Below are 25,521 nucleotides of genomic sequence, written 5' to 3' on the forward strand. Positions count from 1 at the left end.
ACATGTGAGTTTGATTTATTTCACGTATGAGTATGGTCTCAAGCTGCTCCAGATGAATTTTAGGTGTAATTTCTTGAGATCTATGAGGTATGTTGATGATATTTTTTATTGGGATTTCATTGAATCTGTGTAACAGTTTTAGGAGAATGTCCATTTTCACAATATTTATTCTTCCTATCCATGAGCAAGGGATGTCTTTTCATTTTCTGAGATCATCTTCAATTCCATTTTTCAGTGTATTATAATTTTCCCTGTATAGGTCTTTCACTTCTTTCATAAGACTAATACCTAAATGTTTCATTTTTTTGGTTGCTAATATGAAGGGTATGGCTTCTCTTATTTCTCTCTCTGTATTTTTGTTGTTAGTGTATAATAATGCTACTCATTTTAGAGTACTGATTTTGTATCCAGCTACATTACTGAATTTATTTCTTATATCTAAGAGTATTTCAATGGAGTTTAGGGGGTCTTCTATGTAGAGTATCATGTCATCTGCAAACAATGATAATTGAACTTCTTTTCCTATCTTTACCCCTTTTATTTCTCTCTTGTCTAATTGCTCTGGCTAGTATTTGCAGTACTATATTGAGTAGAAGTGGTGATAAGGGACATCCTTGTCTTGTGCCTGATTTTAAAGTAAAGGCCTTCAATTTTTGGCCATTTAGTATGATAATGGATGTTGGTTTGTCGTAGATGGCCTTTATTTATTATATTGAGATAAAGACCATGTATTCCAATTTTCTGTAAGGTTCTTATCATGAATAAATGTTGGACCTTATCAAAAGCTTTTTCTGCATCTATGGAAATGATCACGTGATTCTTACTTTTGGCTTTATTGATATGGTGGATTACATTTATTGATTTACGTATGTTGAACCATCCCTGCATACCTGGGATGAATCCCACTTGGTCATGATGTATAATCCTCTTGATGATTTGCTGCATCCTATTTGCCAATATTTTATTGAAGATTTTTGCATCTGTGTTCATTAGGTAGACTGTTCTATAGTTTTCATATTTAGTTTGGTCATTTTCAGGTTTTGGCACTAGAGTAATATTTGTTTCCAGTAATGACTTAGGAAGGATTGCTTCCCTTTCAGTTTCATTGAGGAGTGTGAGGAGTGTTGGCATTAGGTCTTCTTTGTATTTCTTGTAGAATTCTGAAGTGAATCCATCTGGGCCTGGGCTCTTCTTTGGAGGTAAGGACTTAATTTAATTACATTTTCAATTTCATAGTAGAAATTGGGTTATTCTTCACCTAGCTTTGGTACTTCATATGTTTGTAAGAATCTGTCTATTTCTTCTGTGTTATCAATTCTATGAGAGTAGAGGTTTATGAAATGGGTGTTGATGATCTCCTGTATTTCTACAGAGTCTGTAGTGATTTTGTCTTTTTCATTTCTTATTGCATAAATTTGAGCTTTTTCTTCCCTTTTAAAAATGAGGTAGGCTAGGGGTTTATGAATTTTATTTATTCTTTCAAAGAACCGACTCTTTGATTCATTGATTTTTTGGATTGTTTTCTCAGTCTCTATTGCATTGATTTCTGCTCTGATTTTTGTAATTTCCTCTCTTCTTTTTGCTTTGCTTTTCGTTTTGTAGATGTTTGAGGTGTAGCATCAGTTTATTTACTTGTATTCTTTCTATTTTATTGATGTGGGAATTCAGGGCAATAAATTTTCCTTTGACGACCATTTTTATTGCATCTGACAGTTTCTGCTAAGTTGTATTTATATATTCGTTTGCTTGTAGGTATTGTTTAATTTCTTCTTTAATTTCCCCTGTGACTCACTGATTGATCAAGAGTGTTTTGTTCAATTTCCACGTGTTTGTGGGGTTTTGCATTTTCTTTTATCATTAATTTCTAGTTTCATGGCGCTATGATCCAATAACATGCAAGGGATTATATCAACTATTTTGCATTTATTTAAATATGTTCTGTGGGCTAGTATATGGTCTATTTTAGAGAATATCCCATGTACTTCTGAGAAGAATGTGTAGTCTGATGATGTTAGATGGAATGCTCTGTATATGTCTATCAAATCCATTTGTTCACAGTTGTGATTCAGTTATGTTAATTCTTCTGATTTTCTATCTGGTTGATCTGTTCCTTGGTGTCAATGGTGTGTTAAGGTCTACTGTTATAATTTTGTTATTGCCTATTTGATTTTTCATTTCTGTTAATACTTACTTTGTATAACTGGGTGCTGTAGAATTTGATGAATATATATTTAAGATCGTTATCTTTTCCTCTTGATGTCCCCCTAACCAGTATGTAATGAACTTCTTTATCACTTCTTATCCTTCTTGGTTTGAAGTTCACACTGTCTGAAAACAGAATAGCTACCCTAAATTATTTTTGGGTTCCTTTTGCATGAAGTATTGTTTTCCATCATTTGACTTTCAGTCTGCGAATATCCTTTTGGGTTAGATGGGTTTCTTGTAGACAGAATATGGTTGGATGTTGTTTCTTGATCCAGTGTACCCGTCTATTTCTTTTAATTAATGCATTGAGACTATTTACATTAATGGTTATAACTGTTATATATTGGTTTATTGTTGACATGTTATGTTTCTGCTGTTGCATCTTTATCTTTCCATTCTGTTCAATTGTTGCTGTGCTTAGTTGTTTTTTCCTATGTATCTAAACTGTCTTTCAGTATTCTTTGCAGGCTTGGTTTTGTGATCATGAAGTTCTTCAGCTGTTGTTTGTCATGGAAGTATCTTATTTCTCCATCCATTTTGAAGGACAGTTTTGCAGAGTACATCAGACTAGATTGGAAATTATTTTCCTTTAGGATCTCAAATACTTCACTTTATGCTCTTCTTGACTGCATTGTTTTTGTTGAGAAGTCTCCTCTGATTCTGATAGGATTTCCTTTATAGGTGATCTGTCATTTCTCTCTAACAGATTTCAATATTCTATTCTTATGTTGGGTATCTGGGATGGTGATTATTATATGTCTGGGTACAGTTTTATTTTGCTTATGGCTATTTGGTGTTCCATATGCTTCACTGATCCTGATGTCAGTTTCCACTCTCATGGTTGGGAAATTTTCAGCTATTTTTTCTCTTAATATATTCTTGATATCCTTTGTCTTGCACCCTTCTATTTCATTTATCCCTATCAATCTTATGTTGTTTTTCTTTATATCATCTTGCAGGTGTTGAATTGTTATTTACTAATTCCTTGTTATTTTAAAAAAATCTTTCCTTTCCTGTTCACTAGCTGCAATCTTGTCCTCGAGGTGTGAAATTCTGACTTCACTTTCATTGAGGAAGCTTTTATAGCTTTCAATGGAATTTTTATTTCCTGGATATGTCTTTGAGTCTGATTCTTGTATTCTGTTTGTTTCTTATATTGTTCATCCATTGATTCTATCTTTGTGTTTTGTTCTTTTAGTTTTTTTAGTGTGTTCTTTAGATGTATTCAGCATCTCTTTCATTTCTTGTATCATTTTTTCTTTTACCTTGGAGATTTATTCTAGTTTGAATTCCTTTAAAGCTTTCCAGAGTTGCTTCTTTATTTCAGTTGCTATTATTTCAGGTATTTCAGGTATATGGCATATATTTTCCTCTATGTACATAGTTCATAAGGTTTCTTGGGATGAGCCTGAGGTTTGAGATTGTACTTTGGTCTTTCATTTTGTCATTTTCCTATATTTCCATGTTTCAAGTGTTGTTCCGAGTCTTCCCCAGTGTCTGTTGGAAATCATCTTCTATGCCCTCAACTCCTGGGATTCCAGCCACCCAATTCCTCAGATTTAGAGAAGTTCACTGCATGGCCTAGGCAGGCCCAAAACCTGAAGAGCCTCCAGTGGCCCAGTTCCTGGATTGATATACTGTCACTGCAGGTGGTTCAGGGAGGCCCAAGACCGGTGGAACCAGTCAAGTGTGGCAGGAAGCTGGGAAGTTTCTTGGTGGGTGGGAGCCATGATCTTAGAGTCCTGGGGCTTGAGATGGTGTGCAGACACTCACTTCAGCTGCTCAGTTCCCCAGATTGAGAGAGGGTCACTCAGTGGTAAATTTCTTAATTGCTTATTAATTACATGAAACACAGGCAGAACTATTGGGTAGACTATAGTGCCTTCTGCTTCTGCAAGTGCAAGCAACAGAAAAAGGAAAGTTTCTCTTCAGTGCCTGCTCAGCATGGACTGGAGTGAGATGACAGGTGGTCCTGAACTCAGAATGGGATCTGAGCAGAGCTCTCTCTGGACTTCCTCTCTGTTACTCTGAGACTTACTTTCTTGGAGTTTTCCCTACCTTGCCTCAGACCTAGAAAGCTGTGGTGAGAACATGTACCGATCAATCCTCACTGAAAAGGAGCTTTCCATGGACACCACTTTTACTAGGGCCAAAAATCTCAACTTACCCATGTGGCCTCAGAATATTGATCTCACAAATGCTAGCCCTGGATTTGAATTAGATTCTTCTGGAGTAGCCTGCAACTTCAGGTGTCAGAACAAAGGTGAGACCAAATATACCACAAATTCTATGATTGAGTCTGGGTTGGGGACCTCTCAGAGAATCTCACAGGATTCCAATAAGCTTTGAGTTTGAGAATCACCACCTACACCCAGCCTCACAATACTCAAGGCCTAAACAGAGAAAGTAGTTTCTACAGCCATCTTTGAATGTGATATACAGCTCATAGTGATATTACATTTTCTGCAGAGCAGGCTGGTCTAAGCACCTTGTATTGCTGTAGAACTCAATAGTCCACAGAGACTATAGCAGGGACAGAAGGATTTATTAGATGTACATTTGACTCAACAGACTTGGGTCCAAAAGCCTGAGCCCTGAGGAATGGAAAGACTTTAGTTTTGTGTATTTTGCCAAGGTTGTTGCTCTAGTACCACATAACTTGGGGGTGGGAAAACAGAAAAAAGCCATTTGTCAGGCTGTGCTCAGTTAGTTGCCTTGGTTGGGTAAGAATAGGAATTTTTGAGAACTGAAGGTTATAAAATTTTACTTATAGAGTAACTGCTTTTATCTCCATTTGAATAAAGAACAACAGTTGAAAGGAGGAAGAAGTTTAGAGAAATTCAAATTTTTCTTTTTAAATCTTGCTTCAGTATGACCATGCTTAAGCCTGATACAGCTCACATTAATGAAACATTTTCTTCAAAATGGCTACTCTAAGCATTTCATGTGATTCCACTCCTATCTTGGCCATATTTTCTGAAGGACAGGGGATGAAACCAAGGTTTACTGTGTTGTACAGGGAATAGGAAGGTCTGAGATGTGAGCCATGAGCTGGGATGTGAGCCTAATCAGTAAAGTCATGGGCCCTGATTCCTTAGTGCAGTGTGTTTGATACAGAGTAACAATGCTGGCTACCCCAAATCCAAAACTTTGTGCATAGTCTCTCCACTCTTCACACAATCCTGAATCAGGACCATGAATATTATATAGTCATAGAGATGGGGAAATGGACTCTAGAGAAGCCACGCCTCACCCAAGAGTGCATAGCTCATAGAACAATTCTATTAGGTACTCTGGGTTTTTTCTTTAACAGTACTTCATCGTTCTCCTAAATCACTTTAATTAAGTCACCTTCATTTTACAGATGAGAAAACTGGTTAATCAGATGATTTTGACTTGTTTCAGTTTTCCATTCATATAATTTGGCTTTAACTGTCTGTGGATAAATCTGATACATTCACATTGCTATGTTCCTTTTTCCTATCACTAACATTTTTACCTAAATAGATCTCTGACAAACGGGTTCAATTAAATTTGTTGATAAGCTAAAATACAAGTCTGCAAAAGTTAACATATATTTTGCCTATGTTGCAGGCCAATGAGGTGTATATTTGTCTCTGATTTTCTTTAAAATACAATATTCAATGCTTTCTATGTTTTAAAATTTGCAAGGGGAGAACATGGTGGACAGATAGCAGCAGCTACGGAGGCTCTCTGCGAGACCCAGCTTAGAATCCAGAAATGGTGTGAAGTGAGGAATTGTAAGCAAGAGGAGATATACCCTCCTGACCCAAGAACGAACTGGGCTGAGAGAAACCAACTGGGAATGCAATCCTGGTGCTATAACAGGAACAGATAAAGCCTCAGTGTGGAAGCTGGAGCCCACACCATTGGAAGCCATGATTTGGGTTTCCTGCCGCCGCTGCTGCAGGGAGAGAGACTCGCGAAAGCTCTGAGTTGAGAGCTGGATGGGCGGGGAGCCAAGCATCAACCTGTGGTGAGTGAGGGAAACTGGGACTCTTTCACATTCTAGGAGGCTCCAACAGAGAACATTCGGGAGCTGGGCAGACTTGCCGGAACAGGGTGCTATAGTGACTTTAGTCACAGATCCCCCTCTCAAGCGGAATTGGTGAGCAGTGCCTAGCCTACGTGATGCTGCTGGCTGAGACCAAGTAGGCCAGCACAACCCAGGTCCCACAGGTTGACCTGGAGGGGCGGGAACAGCATAGGCTGCCCGGTCCATAACTCCCTGGTGCACTGCAGAGGGTGGGAACACCTAGCCAGTGCAATTCAATCAGACTGTGGCTGACAGGGAAGGAAGCTGGGCTTCCTATATACGCTTGCATATATAAGGAACAAAGAATATGGGAAGAGGGAGCAACAAGAAAGGCTCCTCGGCCCCCAGTCCTGAAAAACAGGCAATAGCAGACACAGCACCAATAGACATAAAGTGCTATCTCCAGAGACTCATAGACGAATTCAGGAATGAAGTTATTAATGAGCTGAAGTGAGACATAAGCAGAATAGTTAGAGAAATGTTAAGCACCACCCAAGAAAAAGCAGATGGTGGAATGGAAGAACAGAAAAGCAGGGGAGAATTGTTTGATGGAGAGAATAGAGAAGACATAGAATACGTGAAGCAGGTTCAAAGAGATTACCAGGAAACTAAAAACTCTATCAAAAACTGGCGTAACAGCTTGAAAGAAACTAAGGATAGATTATCTGAACTGGAGGGAAGATTTGTAATATGGGAGCATGAAATGAAAAACTTCTTAAAAATAACAAAGAGGGCTGGGGATTTAGCTCAGCGGCATAAGCGCCTGCCTTACAAGCAGGCAGTCGTGAGTTCGATCCCTGGTACCGATAAAAAAAGAAAAAGACAAAAAAATAACAAAGAAACAAACAGAAAATAATACAAAGACGAGAAGATGATAAGAGGATCTATAGCTTAAGAATTAAGAACATAAAAGAAGAGGTAAGGACACAAACAAATGAACTACAAAAGCTATTCACAGAAATAATCCAGGAGAATCTTCCTAATTTAGCAAAAGGTAAAGATACTCAGATCTATGAAGCATACAGGACCCCAGCCACCTACAACCCAAACAGAATTACACCCAGGCATATAATAATCAAAATTCCAGAAATCCAATATAAGAACAGAATATTAAAAGCCATCAGAGACAAGAAACAGATCACTTACAAGGGAGCACCCATCACAATTACAGCAGACTTCTCGGCACAAACCATCAAATCATGAAGAGCTTGGAGGGAAATAATTCAAGTTTTGAAAGATAATAACCTCCAGCCAAGATTGATATATCCTGCACAACTATCCCTGGAAATTTATGGAAAAACAAGGTGCTTTCAGGATAAAGAGGAACTAGGGGAATATGCAACCACCAATTCAATTCTACAGAGAATACCGCAGGATATTCTAAAAAAGAAAAATACGAAGAATCCAGAAATAGTTGCAGAGAGGCCACAATGAATGGAGCAGAAAACAAAATGAAGAAGACAAACTGACAACTAATGACAGAAAAAGAGCTCAACAGAAATGAGGCAGAGAAAATTCGATGATAGGAACAGCTATTTTGGAGAAAACAACGTCATAATTGGTAATGCTGATTTAGTATCATCTTGTTTTGAAGTCCCATCAAGCTTTTGTTCTTCTGTCTCCATAGGTCTTAACATGTTGTATCTTATTGGATTTTATTATATGTGATAGTATAAACAAAATCTTATATAGACAAGGAGATTATACAGAAACCATTGTTCATTTTCTGTTAGTTGATTCTAAATACCCTGTAATACTGTCATTCTCTTGAATGGTTTTAAATTGTTTTGATATGTTTAATGCTACAGTATACGAAGTTATACTCAAAGATTTCAAGGAAAGAGACAATATGGTAACTACTTTTATGTTGGATTATCTTGTGGTGAAACACTATTTTGCTTAAATGGTTATGTTTTGATCTGCGCTGTTTTGTTGTTATGCCCTCTTTTATCTCAATCTCCATTTTATTTTTATCCTTTTAATTAAGGGAAAAATAAAAAATAGCAGGTTATAGTATAGTAACCCACTTTGACTTTCTATTAACTTGATTTGAAGCCCTGTATTGCTCTCACCATCTTGTTTTGACTGATGTTCCTCTATTCTGTTTTGCTTGATAGTACCAGGTTTGAAAGTTTAGGCAACAGCTGTGAAGATAGTGGGATTCATTATGACACCTATTCAGGTTGAGTATTATCTACTTTTGAAGACCTGTAATGAATCCAATGTTTTGGTTTTGTCGGTTTCGTTCTTTACTGTTTTGTTCAATTTTATTATAACTGATGATATAGGCAATTCTATTTGAGATAGCAAGAGGCATTATGGTAACCATTGTTGATCACCTTATATTATGTTTTACATTATCTATTACGTCCACCCTTTTGATTTGACTGACTCTGTTCTGTCACATTTGGTTTTACTCTCTTCCAAAAAAGTAATAAGAACTGTGGGAGCAACAAAACCCAAAATGTGTAATTGTCATTGTATAAAAGAGAGGAAAAGAAAGTGCTCTAAATATATAACTGCATATATATTTAAGTGTATAAGATAGATAATGATATTACTGAGTTTTGTTGGATCATTGAACAGAACTGTTTGCAGTCTCACTGTTTGAATGTCCACTTTATATGCTTTAATTTTGTAACTTGAACAAATATTTCTAAGATGACAATATGTAATCCATTAACTAGTGACTTCCTACTGTTCATCTTTTTTCTGAAATTCTGTATAATTTGTACCCTTTTTCTGCTTTTTTCTTTTTCTCCTTAAATAAAATTTTAAAAAGTTGCAATTAATAATGGACCCCCAGGGAAATCCAACCTAAGAGCAATCTTCTTCTTATTCACATATGGCTAGAAAGGTATTAACACTGACTTCTAATGATCTCTTCACATCTGCACCAATAGGGGCAGATATTGGGACAAGACTATGCAGGCAAGGAGGGATGATCCAATCCAAAATCACATGTTGATTAATTGTTGGCGCCCTCTGAGAAATCTTTCAGAGATGAGGAGGGAGCAATGCCACAATAAAAGAATATAATCACTGGACCAACACTACAGATATAATCAGAGTCAAGAGTTTATTTCTTGGTTCATTTATTTATTTACCTATCATCTTTATGTATAATTGCCTGAAAGCAAATTTCTTTCTACTAGGTTTATCTCATGCATTTTACAATGATTCTCCATGTAAGTAGATATACAAAGCAACAATAACCATCCCTCCCAAACCCAAAATCCTCTATTATAGATGTGGCTATGGATCAGGGACAGCAGAGGTGAGAGAGAGAGGGAGAGAGAAGGAGAGAGAGGAATATATATATATATATATATATATATATAGAGAGAGAGAGAGAGAGAGAGAGACAGAGCAACAGAGAGAGACAGGGAGAGAGACAGAGACACAGAAACACAAAGACAGAGACAGAGAGAGACAGAGATAGGGAGAGAGACAGAGACAGACAGAGAGACAGAGACAGACAGAGAGACAGAGACAGACAGAGAGACAGAGACAGACAGAGAAAGAAAGAGACAGAGAAACAGAGAAAGACAGAGACACACACAGAGAGACAGAGAGAGTCCTACCCACTTTCTTTAGCTGATTATCTTCTGACTTTGACACCCTGTTCCATTCTACTTTCCAGTGTATAATGGTACCTTTACTTTCTGTGTCAAGAAGCTGGCTCCTCTTACCTTCATGCCTCAGTTTCTGTTCACTAATACAGAAATTTGGATACCATGTCATCTGGCAGCCAGCCAGATGAGGGTTAGGACCATAAACAAAGGATGAGGAAAGAAGCAAAAGTTCTTTAAAATTAGGAATTTAACAAGTTTTAATTCAATTTTGTCACTCTGTTCCAGGTATTACTGCTTGTCATCTCATATCAGAATGGAGCCAAGCCCCTAATCCAATGTCCTATGCTATTAGAACTCCCTGAACTAGAATTGCAACATACCTATATACATGTGGGCTCCCTGGCCCATCACCTGCTTGAATACAGAAATGTGTATTTTTTGGCTGTGTTAATGATCCTTCCTATCAATGTGAACACTACAGTGAATTCAGTAGTCAGATTGAAAATGGCTGAATTCCATGTTGGGGTCAATATGAATCAATTAATTTTTCATTGAATCAATTATTTTTTAATTCATCACTTTTCTCTCATTTGTTTATTAGGTGTCTTATGTAGACAGGATACTAAATTCAATCACTTGGGACCACTGATGTAAGTCTCCATTTGGAGTCCTGAGTACTATGCCCATATCATTCTGTTTACACTGTATGTCTCCCCAAAGAGAGATATACATTTTCTCAGAATGGATTACAGTATAGTAAATAATATTATTTATCTGTTTACAATGCCCATTGTGGGTATTTAAAAGTAACATCTATGCTCCCTGTCATGAAACCAGACCACCATTACTTCTTAAACTATGTAATTATTCTTTAGGAAGCCAAATAGGCATAACAGAAGCAGGGAGGAAATACCAGGAAGAGTGAAAAACCCAAGTGAAAAAATGAGCAGAAATGATTTATTCCCTAATTTCCTAATAATTTACTCAGAAAACAAAAGTGACAACATACCTTTCAAAACATGACAGGATTGTAGGTGGTCACTGAAGAGCAGTGTTTAATGATACTGAAGCTCTGAGAAGACAGGACATATTCCTCTGTGACATTTTAGGTCATCGAGCCAGGGAAGGTTCTTTGCTGAAGATCAAGGAATTCACGATCTTTGGTGCTTGCTCAGCATGGTGTGGAGTGAGATGGCAGGATCTGAACTCAGGTGGGGATCTGAGCAGAGCTCTCTGGATTGCCTCTCTGTGTGCCTCTGAAACCTGCTTCTTTGGAGTTGTCCTTATCCTGCCTAATACTGAGAAAATTGTGACCAGCACATGCTGTACTGATTAATCCTCACTGAAAAGAGGGTTTCACAGACCAGCTCCATGGATACCACTTTTACCAGGCTAAGAAACCCCGACCTACCCTTGTGGCTTCAGAATATTGAGCTTTGGGAGGTCAGTCATGTGTTTGCATTGGAATCTTCTGGAGTAGTCTGCAACTTCAGGTGTCAGAAACAGGTGGGACCAAGTACACCACATATTCTATAATTGGTTCTGGTTTGGATCTTTACAGAGAGTCTCACAGGATTCAAATGAGCTGTCGGGTTAAGGACAACCACCTACACCCAACCTCACAACACTCTAGGACTGAAGAGAGAAAGTAATTTCAGAGGGCCAAAGCTCACACTGATGTAACATTTTCTACAAAGTAGGCTGGTTTAAGCACTTTGCTGTAGAACTCAAGAGTCTTGAGAGACTGTAGCAGGAACAGAAGGATTTATCAAGTGTACATTTGACTCAATAGACTTGAGTCAAATAGAGTGAGCCCTTAACAATGGAAGGACTCTAGTTTTGTGCATTTTGTCATGAGTGTTACTCTAGTGGCATGAAACATGGGGGTAGGATTGGGACCCTGGGTTTCTAAGCAAGCAGGCAAGTGACATCAGTTCCAGAGGCCGTGTGGCCTGGTGTAAGTAACCCGCACACTTTCCCCCAAGTCCACCTAGTTTGGGACCCTTGCTCAGCCCCAGCCAGGAAACTTTGTGGCTTCCAGGTGCATTGGACTAGTGCAGTGGGTCTTGAGCACTTCATTGGCCTTCCTGCTCCTGGTTGTGCTTGGCGGACTCTGGAGTTCTAAGCAAGCAGGCAGGTGCCATCAGTTCCAGAGGCCAGGTGGCCTGGTGTAAGGGGCCCACACACTTTCCCCCAAGTGTAGCTAGTTTGGGACCTAACTTGGCACCAGCCAGGGAACTTCACCTCTTCTAGGTGCACTGGACCAGCATGGCAGGTCCTGAGAAGGCCTGCAGTGGCTTCCCCACTCCTGGCCATGCTAGGCAGACTCTGGAGTTCTAAGCAAGCAAGTGGGCACCATTGGTTCCAGAGGCTGGGCTTGAGCTGGCCTGCTCCACCTCAAGACACCCTTTATCAATCCAGGGAACTGGGTGGCCAGAGTCCCAGGAGCTGAGAACATAGAAGAGGATTTCTAAAAGACACTGGTGAAGCCTTAGAAAAACACTTGAAACACAGAAAAATAGGAAAATGACAAAACAAAACCAAAGACCAAATTACAATCTCAAACATCCAGCCCATCCCAAAAAACCTTAGGAACTAAGTACTTAGAAGAAAATATATGCCATACATGTGAAATATCAGACATAATAGCAATTGAAATAAAGAAACAATTCCAGAAAGCTTCAAAGGAATTCAAATGAGAAATAATATCCCAGGTAAAAGAAGAAATGATAAAATAAATGAAGGAGATGCTGAATATATCTAAAGAAGACACAGCTGAAAAATTGGAGGAACTAAACAAAAAGATAGAATCCTTGGATGAGCAATATAAGAAATAATATGTAAGAAACAGAATACATAAAGAGATGCAAAAAGATATATTGGAAATCAAAAATTCCATTTAAAGCTGTAAAAACCTTAATGAAAGTGAAGTTAGAATTTGAGACATTGAAGACAAGATTTCAGCTAGTGAGGAGGAAAGGAAAGATCTTTTAAAAGTAACAAGCAATCAGGAAATAAGAATTCAGCAATTGCAATATAATGCAAAGAAAAACAACATAAGATCAGTAGGGATCAATGAAAAAGAAGGGGACAACATAAAGGATGTCAAGAGGATAGTTAGAGAAATAATAGCTAAAAGTTTCCAAAACATGAGATTGGAAACCGACATCAGGATCAGTGAAGCATATAGAACTCCAAAGAGTCATAACCAAAATAAAACTACACACAGACATATAATAATCCCCATCTCAGAAATCTAACATAAGAATAGAATATTAGAATCTGTCAGAGAAAAGACAAATCACTTATAAAGAAAAACCTATCAGAATCACAGCAGACTTCTCAGCACAAACAATAAAGTCAAGAAGTGCATTGAACGAAGTATTCCAGATCCTAAAGGAAATGTCTTCCAAACTAGACTGATCTTTGAGCGAAGTATTCCAGATCCTAAAGGAAATGTTTTCCAACCTAGATTGATGTACCCTGAAAAACTGTCCTTTAAAATCAATGGAGAAATAAGATACTTCCATGACAAAGAACAGGTGAAGAACTTCATGATCAGAAAGCCAACCCTGCAAAGACTCCTGAAAGACAATTTAGATACACTTAGGAAAAAGCCACTAAGCAAAGCAGACAATTAACAGAACAGAAAGATAAAGATGCAACAGCAAAAAGATAACATGTCAACAATAAATCAACATATAACAGTTTTAACCATTAATGTAAATGGTCTCAATGCAACAATTAAAAGAGACAGACTGCCAGAATGGAACAAAATCCAACCATATGCTGTTTACAAGAAACCCATCTAACCCAAAAGGATACTCACAGCATGAAAGTCAAAGGATGGAACACAATACTTCACACAACAGGAACCCCCCAAAAAAGCAGGAGTAGCCATTCTGTTTGCAGATAATGTGAATTTTAAACCAATAACTATCAGAAGAGATAAAGAAGGTCACTGCATACTGGTTAGGGGGAAACTGCAAGGGGAAGGGATAACTACCTTAAATATATATGCACCAAATTCCAGAGCACCTAGTTATATAAAACAAGTATTAACAGAAATGAATAATCAAATTATCAGTAACACAATTATAACAGGATACCTTAACACACTATTGACACCAAGGGACAGATCAACCAGACAGAAATTCAGCAAAGAAATAACAGAACTGAATCACACCTGTGAATAAATGAATTTGATAGATATATACAGAGTGTTCCACCCAACAACATCAGAATACACATTCTTCTCAGCAGTACATCAGACATTCTCTAAAATAGACTATATATCAGCTCACAGAATATTTTTAAATAAATGCAAAAGAGTTGAAATAATCCCAATTGCATTATATTGCAATTGGGATCATACCACTATGAAATTAGAAATTAATGATAAAAGATACTGAAAAAAATCACACAAACACTTGGAAACTGAATAACACTCTTCAGTATTCAGCCATTCACAGGGGAAATTAAAGAAGAAATTAAACAATACCTACAGGCAAAGGAAAATACAAATAGACAACTTTCAGAATCTATGGGATGCAATGAAAGTGGTCCTCAGGGGAAAATTTATTGCACTGAGTTCCCACATAAGGAAAACAGAACAAATACAAATAAATAACCTGATGTTACACGTCAAACATCTAGAAAAAGAAGATCAAGTCAAACCCAAAGCCAAAAGAAGGGAGGAAATTATAAAAATCAGAGGAGAAATCAATGCAATAGAAAGAATAAATAAAATTCTTTACAAAGAATAAATAAAATTTCTTACAAAAATAAATAAAATTCATAAGCCCCTAGCCAATCTTATTTTAAAAAGGGAAGAAAAAGCTCAAATTCATGTAATAAGAAATGAAAAAGGCAAAATCACTAGGCTCCATAGAAATACAGAAGATCGTCAACACCTATTTCAAAAACCCCTACTATCAAAGGTTTGATAACACAGAAGAAATAGACAGATTCCTAGAAACATATGAAGTACCAAAGCTGGGTCAAGAAGATGTAAAACTGCTGAATAACCCAATTTCTACTAATGAAACTGAAAATGTAATCAAGTCCTTACTTACAAAGAAGAGCCCAGGCCCAGATGGATTCACGGCAGAATTCTACAAGAAATACAAAGAAAACAATGCCAACAGTCCTCAAACTCTTCAATGAAAATGAAAGCGATGCAATCCTTTCTAATTCATTCCAGTAAGCAAATATTACTCCAGTACCAAAACCTGAGAAAGACTCAATTAAAAAAGAGAACTATAGATCAATCTCCCTAATGAACACAGATGCAAAATTCCTCAGTGAAATATTGGCAAATAGGATGCAGCAAATCATCAAGAGGATTATACACTTGATCAAGTGGGATTCATCCTAGGCATGCAGGGATGGTTTAACATAGTAAATCAATAAATGTAATCCACCATATCAAGAAAGCCAAAAGTAAGAATCATGTGATCATTTCTATAGATGCAGAAAAAGCTTTTGATAAGGTCCAACATTCATCCATGATAAGAACCTTACAGAAAATTGGAATAGATGGCCTTTACCTCAATATAATTGAGGCCATCTATGACAAACCAACAGCCAGTTTCATACTAAATGGCCAAATATTGAAGACCTTTACTTTAAAATGAGGCACAAGACAGGGATGTCCCTTATCACCACTCATATTAAATAGTTCTGGGAATAGTAGCCAGAGAAATTAGACAAGAGAGAGAAATAAAAGATAAAAATAGGAAAAAAAGAAGTTAAATTATCATTGTTTGCAGATGACATGACACCCTATGTAGAAGACCCCCAAAACTCCATTTAAAGACTCCTAGATACAATAAATAAATTCAGAAGTGTAGCTGGATACAAAATCAATACTCAAAAATCAATAACATTGCTGTACACTAACAACAGAATCACTGACAGAGAAATAAGAGAAGCCACAACTTTCACACTAGCAACCAAAAAAATTAAATATTTAGGAATTACTCTCATGAAAGAAGTGAAAGAGCTGTACAAGGAAAGTTATAATACATTGAAAAAAGAAATTGAAGACAATCTCAGGAAATGGAAAGACATCCCTTGCTCAAGGATACGAAGAATAAATATTGTGAAAATGGCTATTCTCCCAAAACTGTTACACAGATTCAATGCAATCTCAATAAAAGTACCATCAACACACCTCACTGATCTCGAGAAATTACTCCTAAAATTCATCTGGAGCAAGAAGAGACACAGAATAGCAAAGACAGTTCTAAGCAGCAAAGGCAAGGCAGGAGACATCACAATCCTTGACTTGAAGTTATACTACAAAGCAACCGTAGTGAATTCAGCATGGTAGTGGAATCAAAACAGAGCTGAAGGGGCTGGGGATTTAGCTCAGCGACATAAGCACCTGCCTTGCAAGCAGGCAGTCGTGAGTTTGATCCCCGGTACTGATAAAAAGGAAAAAGACAAAAAAAAAAAAAACAGAGCTGAAGATCAATGGAATAGACTAGAAGATGGAACCACAACTACAAACACACTCAACCACATTATCTTTGATAAAGGGGCCGAACATGTTCACTGGAAGAACGACAGTCTCTTTAATAAATGGTGTTGAAAAAACTGGCTCTCCATATGCCAAAAACTAAAACTAGACCCATGCCTATCAACATGTACTAAATTAAAAACTACATGGATCAAAGACCTGAATATAAAACACAAACAATAAATCTATTAGAAGACAAACTGGGTAAAAACCTTGAAGACATAGGGGTAGGTAGAGAATTCATGAACAGACTCAAACTGCCTGGGAAATACTTCCCAGAATCAATAACTGTGATCACCTCTTATTAAAAGTTTCTGCATGTAAAAAGAAATCTTCAGTATAGTGAAAAGAAAACTCACAAACTGGGAAAAAAATCTTTGTGAACTGTCCCTCAGACAAAGGACTTCTGTCTAAACATATAAAGAATTAAAAAAATCAGACCCCCAAAATTCAAAAATCCAGACCAAAAATGGGCATCTGAGATGAATATACACTTCTCAGATGAAGAAATACAAATGGCAAATAAATACATGAAAAAATGTTCATCATCAATACTCTTTAGAGAAATGCAAATTAAAACCACAGTGAGATTACATCTCACTCCTATAAGAATAGTCAGGATCAAGAAAAACATCAACAACAAATGCTGGAGAAGCTGTGGGGCAAAAGGAACTCTCCTGAACTTTTGGTGAGAGTGTAGACTGGGGCAATCATTGTGGAGGCTGGTCTGAAGACTTCTCAAAAAGCTGGGATTAAAGTTGCATTTGTTCCAGGTATTTCACTTCTAGGCATATTCCCAGAAGAACTGAAAGCATCATACCACAGTGATATATGTGCACCCATGTTTATAGCAGCACAATTTGTAATAGCCAGATCTTGGAAACAACCTAAGTGTCCATCAACTGAGGAATAGATAAAAAAGTTGTGGTATTTTTATACAATGGAATACTACTCAGCTATAAACAATGATCACATTGAGACATTTATAAATAAATGGACGCAGCTCGAGACCATACTTATAAGTGAAGTAAATCAAACTCACCTGTATAAATACCGAATAGTTTCCCTAGTATAAGAAACGATAAGAATACATGAAAGTATGTGGTAATCATGATTCTCAGTCACACTGGTTTGAAGCCATATAATGTTTTCACTCATTATTTGGAATGGTTTTAATTTGGTTTTTATATTATTTGGTTTTATATTATTTGGCTTTAATTTGGTTTTTATATTATTGTCTGTGATACTACAAATGACTATTTTGAAGAGAATAAGAGCGTAATAGCTAGCGCTGATTTAATATCATCCTGTTTTGAAGCCCCATCAAGTTTTTGTTCATTTGTTTCCATTGGTTCTAATATGTGGTACCTTATTATATCTTAATGTATGCGATAGTATAAGCAAGGTTTTTATAGACAAAGAGATAATATAGAAATTGATGTTTGGTTTCTGCTAGCTGGCTCTAAATTCCCTGCAACAATTTCATTCTCTTGAATGGTCTCACATTGTCTTGATAAATTTGATACTATAGTATACGAAGTTAGATTCAAATATTTCAAGGAAAGCATACGAAGTACCAAAGCTAGGTCATGAAAATGTAAAACTGCTGAATAACCCAATTTCTATTAATGAAATTGAAAATGTAATTAAATCTTTACCTACAAAGAAGAACCCAGGCACAGACATATTCACTGCAGAATTCTACAAGAAATACATAGATTACCTAATGCCAACACTCCTCAAACTCTTCAGTGAAATTGAAAGGGAAGCAATCATTCCTAAATCGTTCCTACAAGCAAACATTACTCTAGTACCAAAACCAGAGAAGGACCCAACTGAAAAAGAGAACTACAGACCAATCTCCCTAATGAACACAGGTGCAAAACTTCTCAATAAAATATTGGCAAATAGGATGCAGCAAATCATCAAGAAGATAATACACCCCGACCAAGTGGGATTCATCCCAGTTATGCAGGGATAGTTCAACATATCTAAATCAATAAATGTAATCCACCATATCAATAAAGCCAAAAGTAAGAATCACATGATCATTTCTATAGATGCAGAAAAAGCCTTTGATAAGGTCCAACATTCATTCATTCTGGTTTGACTATTATCTTCTTTTTCATTTCTTTTGAAGTCCTATAATGTCTCCAATGTTTAAGTTTTATTGGTTTTACTCTGTACTGTTTTGTTCAATTTTATTATACCTGATGATATAGGAAATTCTTTTTAAGGTAGCATGAGGCATTATGGTAACCATTGTTGATTACCTTGTATTCTGTTTTTACGTTACGTACTATGTCCATCCTTTGTTTGACTGACTGTTTGTTTTGTCACATTTGGTTTTATTCTCTTCCAAATAAAGTAATAAGAACTGTGGAAGTAATAAAACCCAAAATTTGTAAATGTTATTGTAAAAAAGATAGGAAAAGAGAGTGCTCTAAATGATACAACTGCATGGGTGTTTATATGTGTAAGATAGACGAACACATTACTAAGTTTTTGTTGGATCGTTGAACACAACTGTTTGCAGACTCACTGTTTGAATGTCCACTTTGTGTGCTTTAATTTTGTAACTCAAACAACTACTTCTAAGATGACAATATGTAATCTATTAACTAGTGATTTCTTACTGTTTATTTTTTTGAAATTCTGTATTACTTGTAAACTTTTACTGATTTTTTTTTCTTTGAGTAAAATTTTTTTAAAAAAGAAACTTTCGGGTGGGAAAAAAGAAAAAAAGGCAGTTGGTAAAGCTGTGCCCAGTCACCTTAGTTGGGTTAAAACAGGAGTTTTCGAGAACTGGAGGTTATAAAACTTTACTTATAATGTAATTGCTTTTATCTACATTAGAATAAAGAACAACAGCTGAACAGAGGAAAAAGTTTGGAGAAACTCAAGTTTTTCTTTTTAAATCTTGCTTCAATTGACCATGCTTAAGCCTGACACAGCTTACATTAATGTAATGTTTTCTGCAAGTCAGTTACTCTAAGCAATGCATGTGATTCCACTTCTATCTTGGCCATACTTTTTGAAGGATAGGTAATGAAACCAAGGTTTACTGTGCACAGGGCATGTGAAGGATCTGGTATGTAAGCCATCAGCTGGGTTGTGGGCTCAAGCAGTATAGTTCTGGACCCTGATTTCTTAGTATAGTGTGTTTCATACAGAGTATCAGTGCTGGCTACCCCAAATCCAAGAATTTCTGCACAATCTCTCTACTTTTCACACAGTTCTGAATCAGGACTATGACTAAGACTATAGAGACAAATTGATTCCAGGGAAGCCAAATATCACCCAAGACTGCACTGCTCATAGGACAATCCTTTTAGGTACCTAGGTTTGTTTCTCAACCATCATCCATTGGCCTCCTAACACCCTAAATTGTTGTTAAGTCAGCACCATTCTACAGATGAGGAAACTGAGACTCATTGAGGGGTACTAGGTTACTCAAGACTGCATAACTTTGTGATACTATTTTGATCTGTTGGTGTCCACTCAGGGCCAGGATATTTGCAGAGAGTTCTTTAAAGCCTTCTCCCTTCTTAGAAGAAATCCTTGATTTCCATCATAACATAGATAACAAAACTGAGGATGAGAAAAACAAATGTACCATCTTTTGTCCACCACTCACTATGTCTTAGTGAGTATTTACTATGCCTAAAATAGTTTCATGCTTTGTATTTCTTTTACTAGAACTGATGACCACGTTCTACTTTGAATACTCCAAGCACTTACTACCACTTCACTTCTTACATTTTTCTTCAAGAATTCTGAGGTAAACGCTCTTCATGAAGTTCTGCAACCTAAGGAGATAACAGAACTCTGCTTTCAGAAGCCCCAAAATTCCTCTGGCTGCTGCTTCTCCTGCTTTATGTGCACTGCTCAGTGGAGGAGCCACATCTCAGTGAGAGGAACATCCTGGGTTTCCCACAGGCACTGAGATGTGTCCCTAAGGAGGGACACATACTGAGGCTAGTAAAGGATCTTCCTCTTCTAGGAATATCAATCCAGCACTGTCTCCTCCACAGAAATTTTTTTGGATCTAATGTGGTTTTAATGCCTGTTGCTGGATCACAGAAAAATCACAAGGTTTTCAGAGAGGGCTGGAGCAATGTCGTTCACTGATGTAAGCACAGTGGTACTGCAGAGAGTAAGGCTGTGGCTGAGGCTTTGAAGACAACACCTTGCCTGTCTCACCAAGTCGTAAGTCAAAGCTCCCTGTCAGCTGCCCTGTCAGCTGTCAGCTAGTCTTCAATGATGCAACAAAACTCTCCCACAGTCTTGGTTCAAGGTGAATCTTCCTTGACTAAGAGGCAGCATCTATAATGCAGCCACTGTGTTCAGTCTTCCAACTTTCTTACGCAGCCTAAGTTGGAGCAATGGCATGACAGAGAGGAACAAGTGCCCAATCAGGAGTCTGAAGATTGAGTCAGCCTAAGACACAGGCTGACTGTGATTAATCTAGGCATAGGAGGCACCATGTTAGAACTCCTGAGCCTTTTTTTTAACCAGGGAGGATGGGGTAAAGCCAAAACCTTGCCTACATCGAGGGGTTGTGAGGACAACTGATTGCTATCACATCTGGAAGGGAAATTTAGCAGTATCCACATGAATTACAGCACATTTTCACTCTGATCCATCCACCTCTTCCACTGGAAATTTAACTCCTATTTGGAATGATGGTTGTGCAATTTCATCATCTGCTGCACTGTTATAGTGGGCCGTGGCTGGGATCAACTTAAACTCCCTACCTACAGATGATTGAAAAGTTTTATGAAATATCATCTAAAGAAGTAACTTTCAGCTGTTAAAATAATGGAGCATCTCTCTACATCCTAGTATGGAATCCTAATATGAAATTATGGTGGGGCTGATGGTCATGACTGGTTTTCCAATCACAAGCAGCCTTTATGTACGAATGTTAGAGACATCCTGAACTGCTGAGAAATAGCTGAAATGCAAAATGTTTGATCTCTGATCTGCAGTTCTGAACCTCCAGAGGATAACTCCTGATCCCTTCATGGACACAATGTCTATGCTGGGGCTGCTTTTAGCATAGCTGAAATGAGATGTGGGTTCTGCTTCTGATCCTGGTACTAACTGAATATTTCTGGTCCTCAGACTTACATCTATAAGCAGATCAGGTTGGATGGTGTGAAGTTAACTTGTTCCAGAATTAGACATTAGAAAGAAGATGTTGGTTGTGGGCCAGAAACACAAAGTGAGCATACTGGCTGTCTCAGTGAGGGTTTCTTATGTCTCACATAGGATATAATTTCCTGAAAAGAACACTCAGGTAGTCTCACAGTCCTCAGTGCCTACTGGAGGCTGGTGCTGATACAACAAGGTTTATCAACAAGACAGGCCTAGGGGAAGGTTCAACATGTTGGCATTTCTCCAGCGATGGTGTAGAAATAAAAAAGGAGCCTCTGACTGTGAGGAATATTCTCACTACTTTTGTTTATGGGAAATGAATATAAGTGCAGTCTCCCACCTCTGCAACTTGATCAGAGCAATGAGAACTCAATAGGAGATGAGCTTAAACTGGGAAGCTTCCTTATTTCCCTGGCTTTAGGAAAGCATCCTGCAACACAGTAGACCCTCAGTGCTGTGGCATAAAGAAAGACTCACACTCAGAGAGGAAGCTCAATGTTTGTGAAGTAGGTGTGATCTGGCCCTAGTCCGAGCTGTGCACTCAAACTATCATGGCCCTCTTCTGTGGAAACAAAGGTAGGGGTAGAGTGGAAAAATAGAAGGTTGTGCAGTAGTTAGACATTGGCTTCAGATGCTCCCTGTTTACTTGCTGTGGAACCTTGAACCAATAACAGACTGCAGGCTTTGTCTGGCCTGATAAACGGGTGACATTAAATAGGGAACATGAGCACCCACCATCCTACCTGCTTCTTCACTGGTGCTCACAGAACACAGGGTATGATTCCTGACCTACTGTCATACATGGAGCGATGAGGGAAGCCCAAACTGTACTCACCATCCACAACCATCTTGGTGCCTCCTCCAGACAGAAACTCCTTCTCCTCAGAGCCTGTTTTCTGGAACTTGACACAGTAGTAGGTGCCTGCATCTGCAGGGGTGACATTACGGATTCGGATTGAAAGGTCCATGTTGTCTCTGCGTGTCGTATCTGCTACATTTGTGACTCGTGGGAAGTGGCCTCCTTTATAATTGTAGATCAGCTCTCGGCCTTGTCCTTTCCCCTTGAACCACAGGATGGGTCCTACAGGTAATAGAGAGGTCACAGTGCAGTTCAGAGTGGCGGTCTCTCCTGCAGTAAGAACCACTGGCTTCTCAGGCTGAATCACTTGCAGAATCACCTCTGTGGCTGTTGGCAGGAAAACACAGAGCAGTTATCATTCTTCCTGATAGTTCCTGTGTGTTTTCTAAAGATAATCAGTATAGAATTCAGTGACTGAGTGCATGCTATCAGTGCATACTACAGCTCAGCACATAGCATTTGTTATCACATTCAACTCTCAAATGAGTAGCTCTTCATGAGGAAACTGATGGCCACAGGTGTTGAAAAACATGATAGAGTGTGATTTGAGTGCCACTGGCTTCTTCAAAACATCAGGATAATCTCATCTTTCACCAAATATTTGTTACTCTTCACATAGTACACTAGGCATAGCACAGCACAGCTTAATGAGATTTCTTTAGATCACTGAGTCTGAACAGAGGTGGAGGTGTCATCAATGGGACATGCATTTCACTCTGGGAATCCATGTATCAGTTTCCCTCTTTCACAGAGATGTTCAGGATGTGATTTGTTCTTTCAGCCTATGAGATTGTGGTACCCAGAACTCCCAATGTGCAATAATATGTAACTTAATAGGAAGTGATGCATTGCTTTAAACCCCTAGGACCTTTTGCTCACATTATACTGACTTGTATTATAGGAGATAAATCTCATTATGCTGATTTTGTTAGTTATGCTACTGTGACAATTACTGAAAATTTATTTCCTTAAAATGACAAAATTATTCCTTCATGGATGAGAGCATTTAAAATTCCATTTTAGTGCCACTGACCAATGCACATATACTAAAAAACAAGAGTATTCACAGATCTAGAAAAGTAATACTAAGTTTTATTTAGAATCAGAAAATATGCAGAATCACTAATGAACACCAGAAGGAAAAGAGCAATGTTGGAGATATCACAATACCAGCTTGCATCAGCACCATGATAAAAAACATCATGGTGCTGATGCAAAAACTGACATACATAAGAACAGAATAGAACAAAAGACACAGGAACAAAGTCAAACACACAGAGCCATCTGATTTTTAACGAAGAATCCAAATACATACTAGGGAAAGGACAGTCTCTCTAGTGAGTAGTTCTAGGACAACTGGAGAGTCACAAGAAAAAAATTGAAATTATATTCCTTTATCTCATTCTGTGCTAAAATCAATCAATAAAGAGCAAAATGAGATTACAAAACTCAAAGCAGGGCGTGAGTGAGCTGCTGGTGCTCCAGGGAGAGAATAACTCAGTGTCTCCCAAGAATCAGCCATGCAGAAACTTGGCGGACAGATCAAGAAAGCAAGGAGTCAACCTTCCTGGTAAGTAGTGCGAATGAACCATGGGTGAGCCAGGGAGAGAATCACTCAGTGTCTCCCATGTTCTGTTCCCTCCCAACCCCCCAAAGCTCCCTAAATCACCATTCCCAATAGGAACTGGATGGTATTGAGGTCAGCTGGAGTTGATCGCAACTAAGGTGAATAAAGCAACTAAATGGTTGTATTGTTTGGTTGGTTATGCTGTGACCTGGAGCCAGAGGTCTGAGCATCTCTTGGGAGCATGACCCTACACAATATAGCGAATATGGGGGGATTTCCATCTAACTTGTTTTTGAAAACCGGTAATATTTTCACTGTTTTGATTTATTCTGAATAATAGTTTTTCTCTATTCAAGATTCTGTTTTGATTGGTTTTATAGTGTTCTGTTTTTGGTTTGATTTTACTATATCGAATTGAAAAATTGACTACTATTGTGAAGGTAAGAAGTTATATTATCGTAACTATTACTGTTATCCCAGGATCCTGTTCTGAAGTTCCGTACCAATTTCACTGCATTTTCTTGACTGGCTTTGTTCTGTCTTGTTTTGCTGTATTTTACTATCCTTAAAAAAAAAAAACCAAAAAACTAAAACAATGAAAGTAGGTGGAAGAAACACAGAGTAAACACTTTAACGCATAGATACAAGCAAAGACTTCCTGAATATTTCCAACGCACAGAAAATATTATCAAAAGATTAAAAGAATGGTATTGTATCAAATTAAAAGATGTTTGACAAAGAAACAACTACCAGAGTGAACAGACAAATGGGAAGAAATCTTTGATAGCCAATCTGCTGACAGAAGAATAATACCTGCAATATATGAACAATTCAGAAAAACTAGACTTCATAAAACACAGAGAGGAATACAAAATGTGAAGAAGATCTGCTTCTTGAAAGAAATGTGCTTAAACTAAAAGATTTTTGTTTTGCATGACAGGAAGATTCAGGCTTTCCAGTGATTTGCTCCTTTTTTGTTGTCTTTACTAAAATGACAAATTATTGCTGGGCATGGTGGTGTATGCCTGTAATCCCAGCACTTGGGAGACTGAGGCAGGAAGTTTGTTGTGAGATCGACACTAAGTTGGGCTACAATGTGAGCACAAGGCCAGCCTGAACTGCAGCGGGATCTTGTTTCAGAAAGACCAAGAAAAAAAGATAACAAATTATGCAAGATTTCTTGGAGGATCATTTTTAAAATCACCCCTACCTGGAATGTAGTCACTAAAATCTGTCAGTCTGTAAATGAGTATAAAAAAGGTAAAAAGAAATTATTTAAAAAAACAAGATGCTGTTATACCAAAAAGTTGAATCAAGACATAAAATTTGGAAGCATAGTTCTTACTGGTTAGTCAGATGATTTTGACTTGTTTCAGTTTTCCATTCATATAATTTGGCTTTAACTGTCTGTGGATGAATCTGATACATTTACATTGCTATGTTCCTTTTTCCTATCACTAACATTTTAATCTAAATAGATCTCTGACAAATGGGTCCAAGTAAATTTGTTGATAAGCTAAAATACAAGTCTGCAAAAGTTAACATACATTTTGCCTATGTTGCCAGCCAATGAGG

At 37.6% G+C, this 25,521-nt stretch overlaps 1 protein-coding gene across 4 annotated transcripts in view; it reads right to left on the reverse strand.

Annotated features, from left to right (window-relative positions):
* LOC101788125 (signal-regulatory protein gamma-like) overlaps positions 1–25,521 on the reverse strand; it is an 81,568-nt gene that overhangs the window by 20,706 nt on the left and 35,341 nt on the right. For 3 of the 4 annotated variants that reach the window (XM_013159567.2, XM_013159566.2, XM_063248586.1), the window contains exon 2: positions 22,356–22,706. In XM_013159567.2, the coding sequence (XP_013015021.1) occupies positions 22,356–22,706 (351 nt within the window). The remainder of the gene's footprint in view (positions 1–22,355; positions 22,707–25,521) is intronic. The other variant, XM_013159568.2, reaches the window with a different exon arrangement.

This window comes from Cavia porcellus, unplaced genomic scaffold (assembly GCF_034190915.1).
Source record: "Cavia porcellus strain 051 isolate PalLab524CR breed Dunkin Hartley unplaced genomic scaffold, mCavPor4.1 scaffold_5, whole genome shotgun sequence".
Lineage (NCBI taxonomy): Eukaryota > Metazoa > Chordata > Mammalia > Rodentia > Caviidae > Cavia > Cavia porcellus.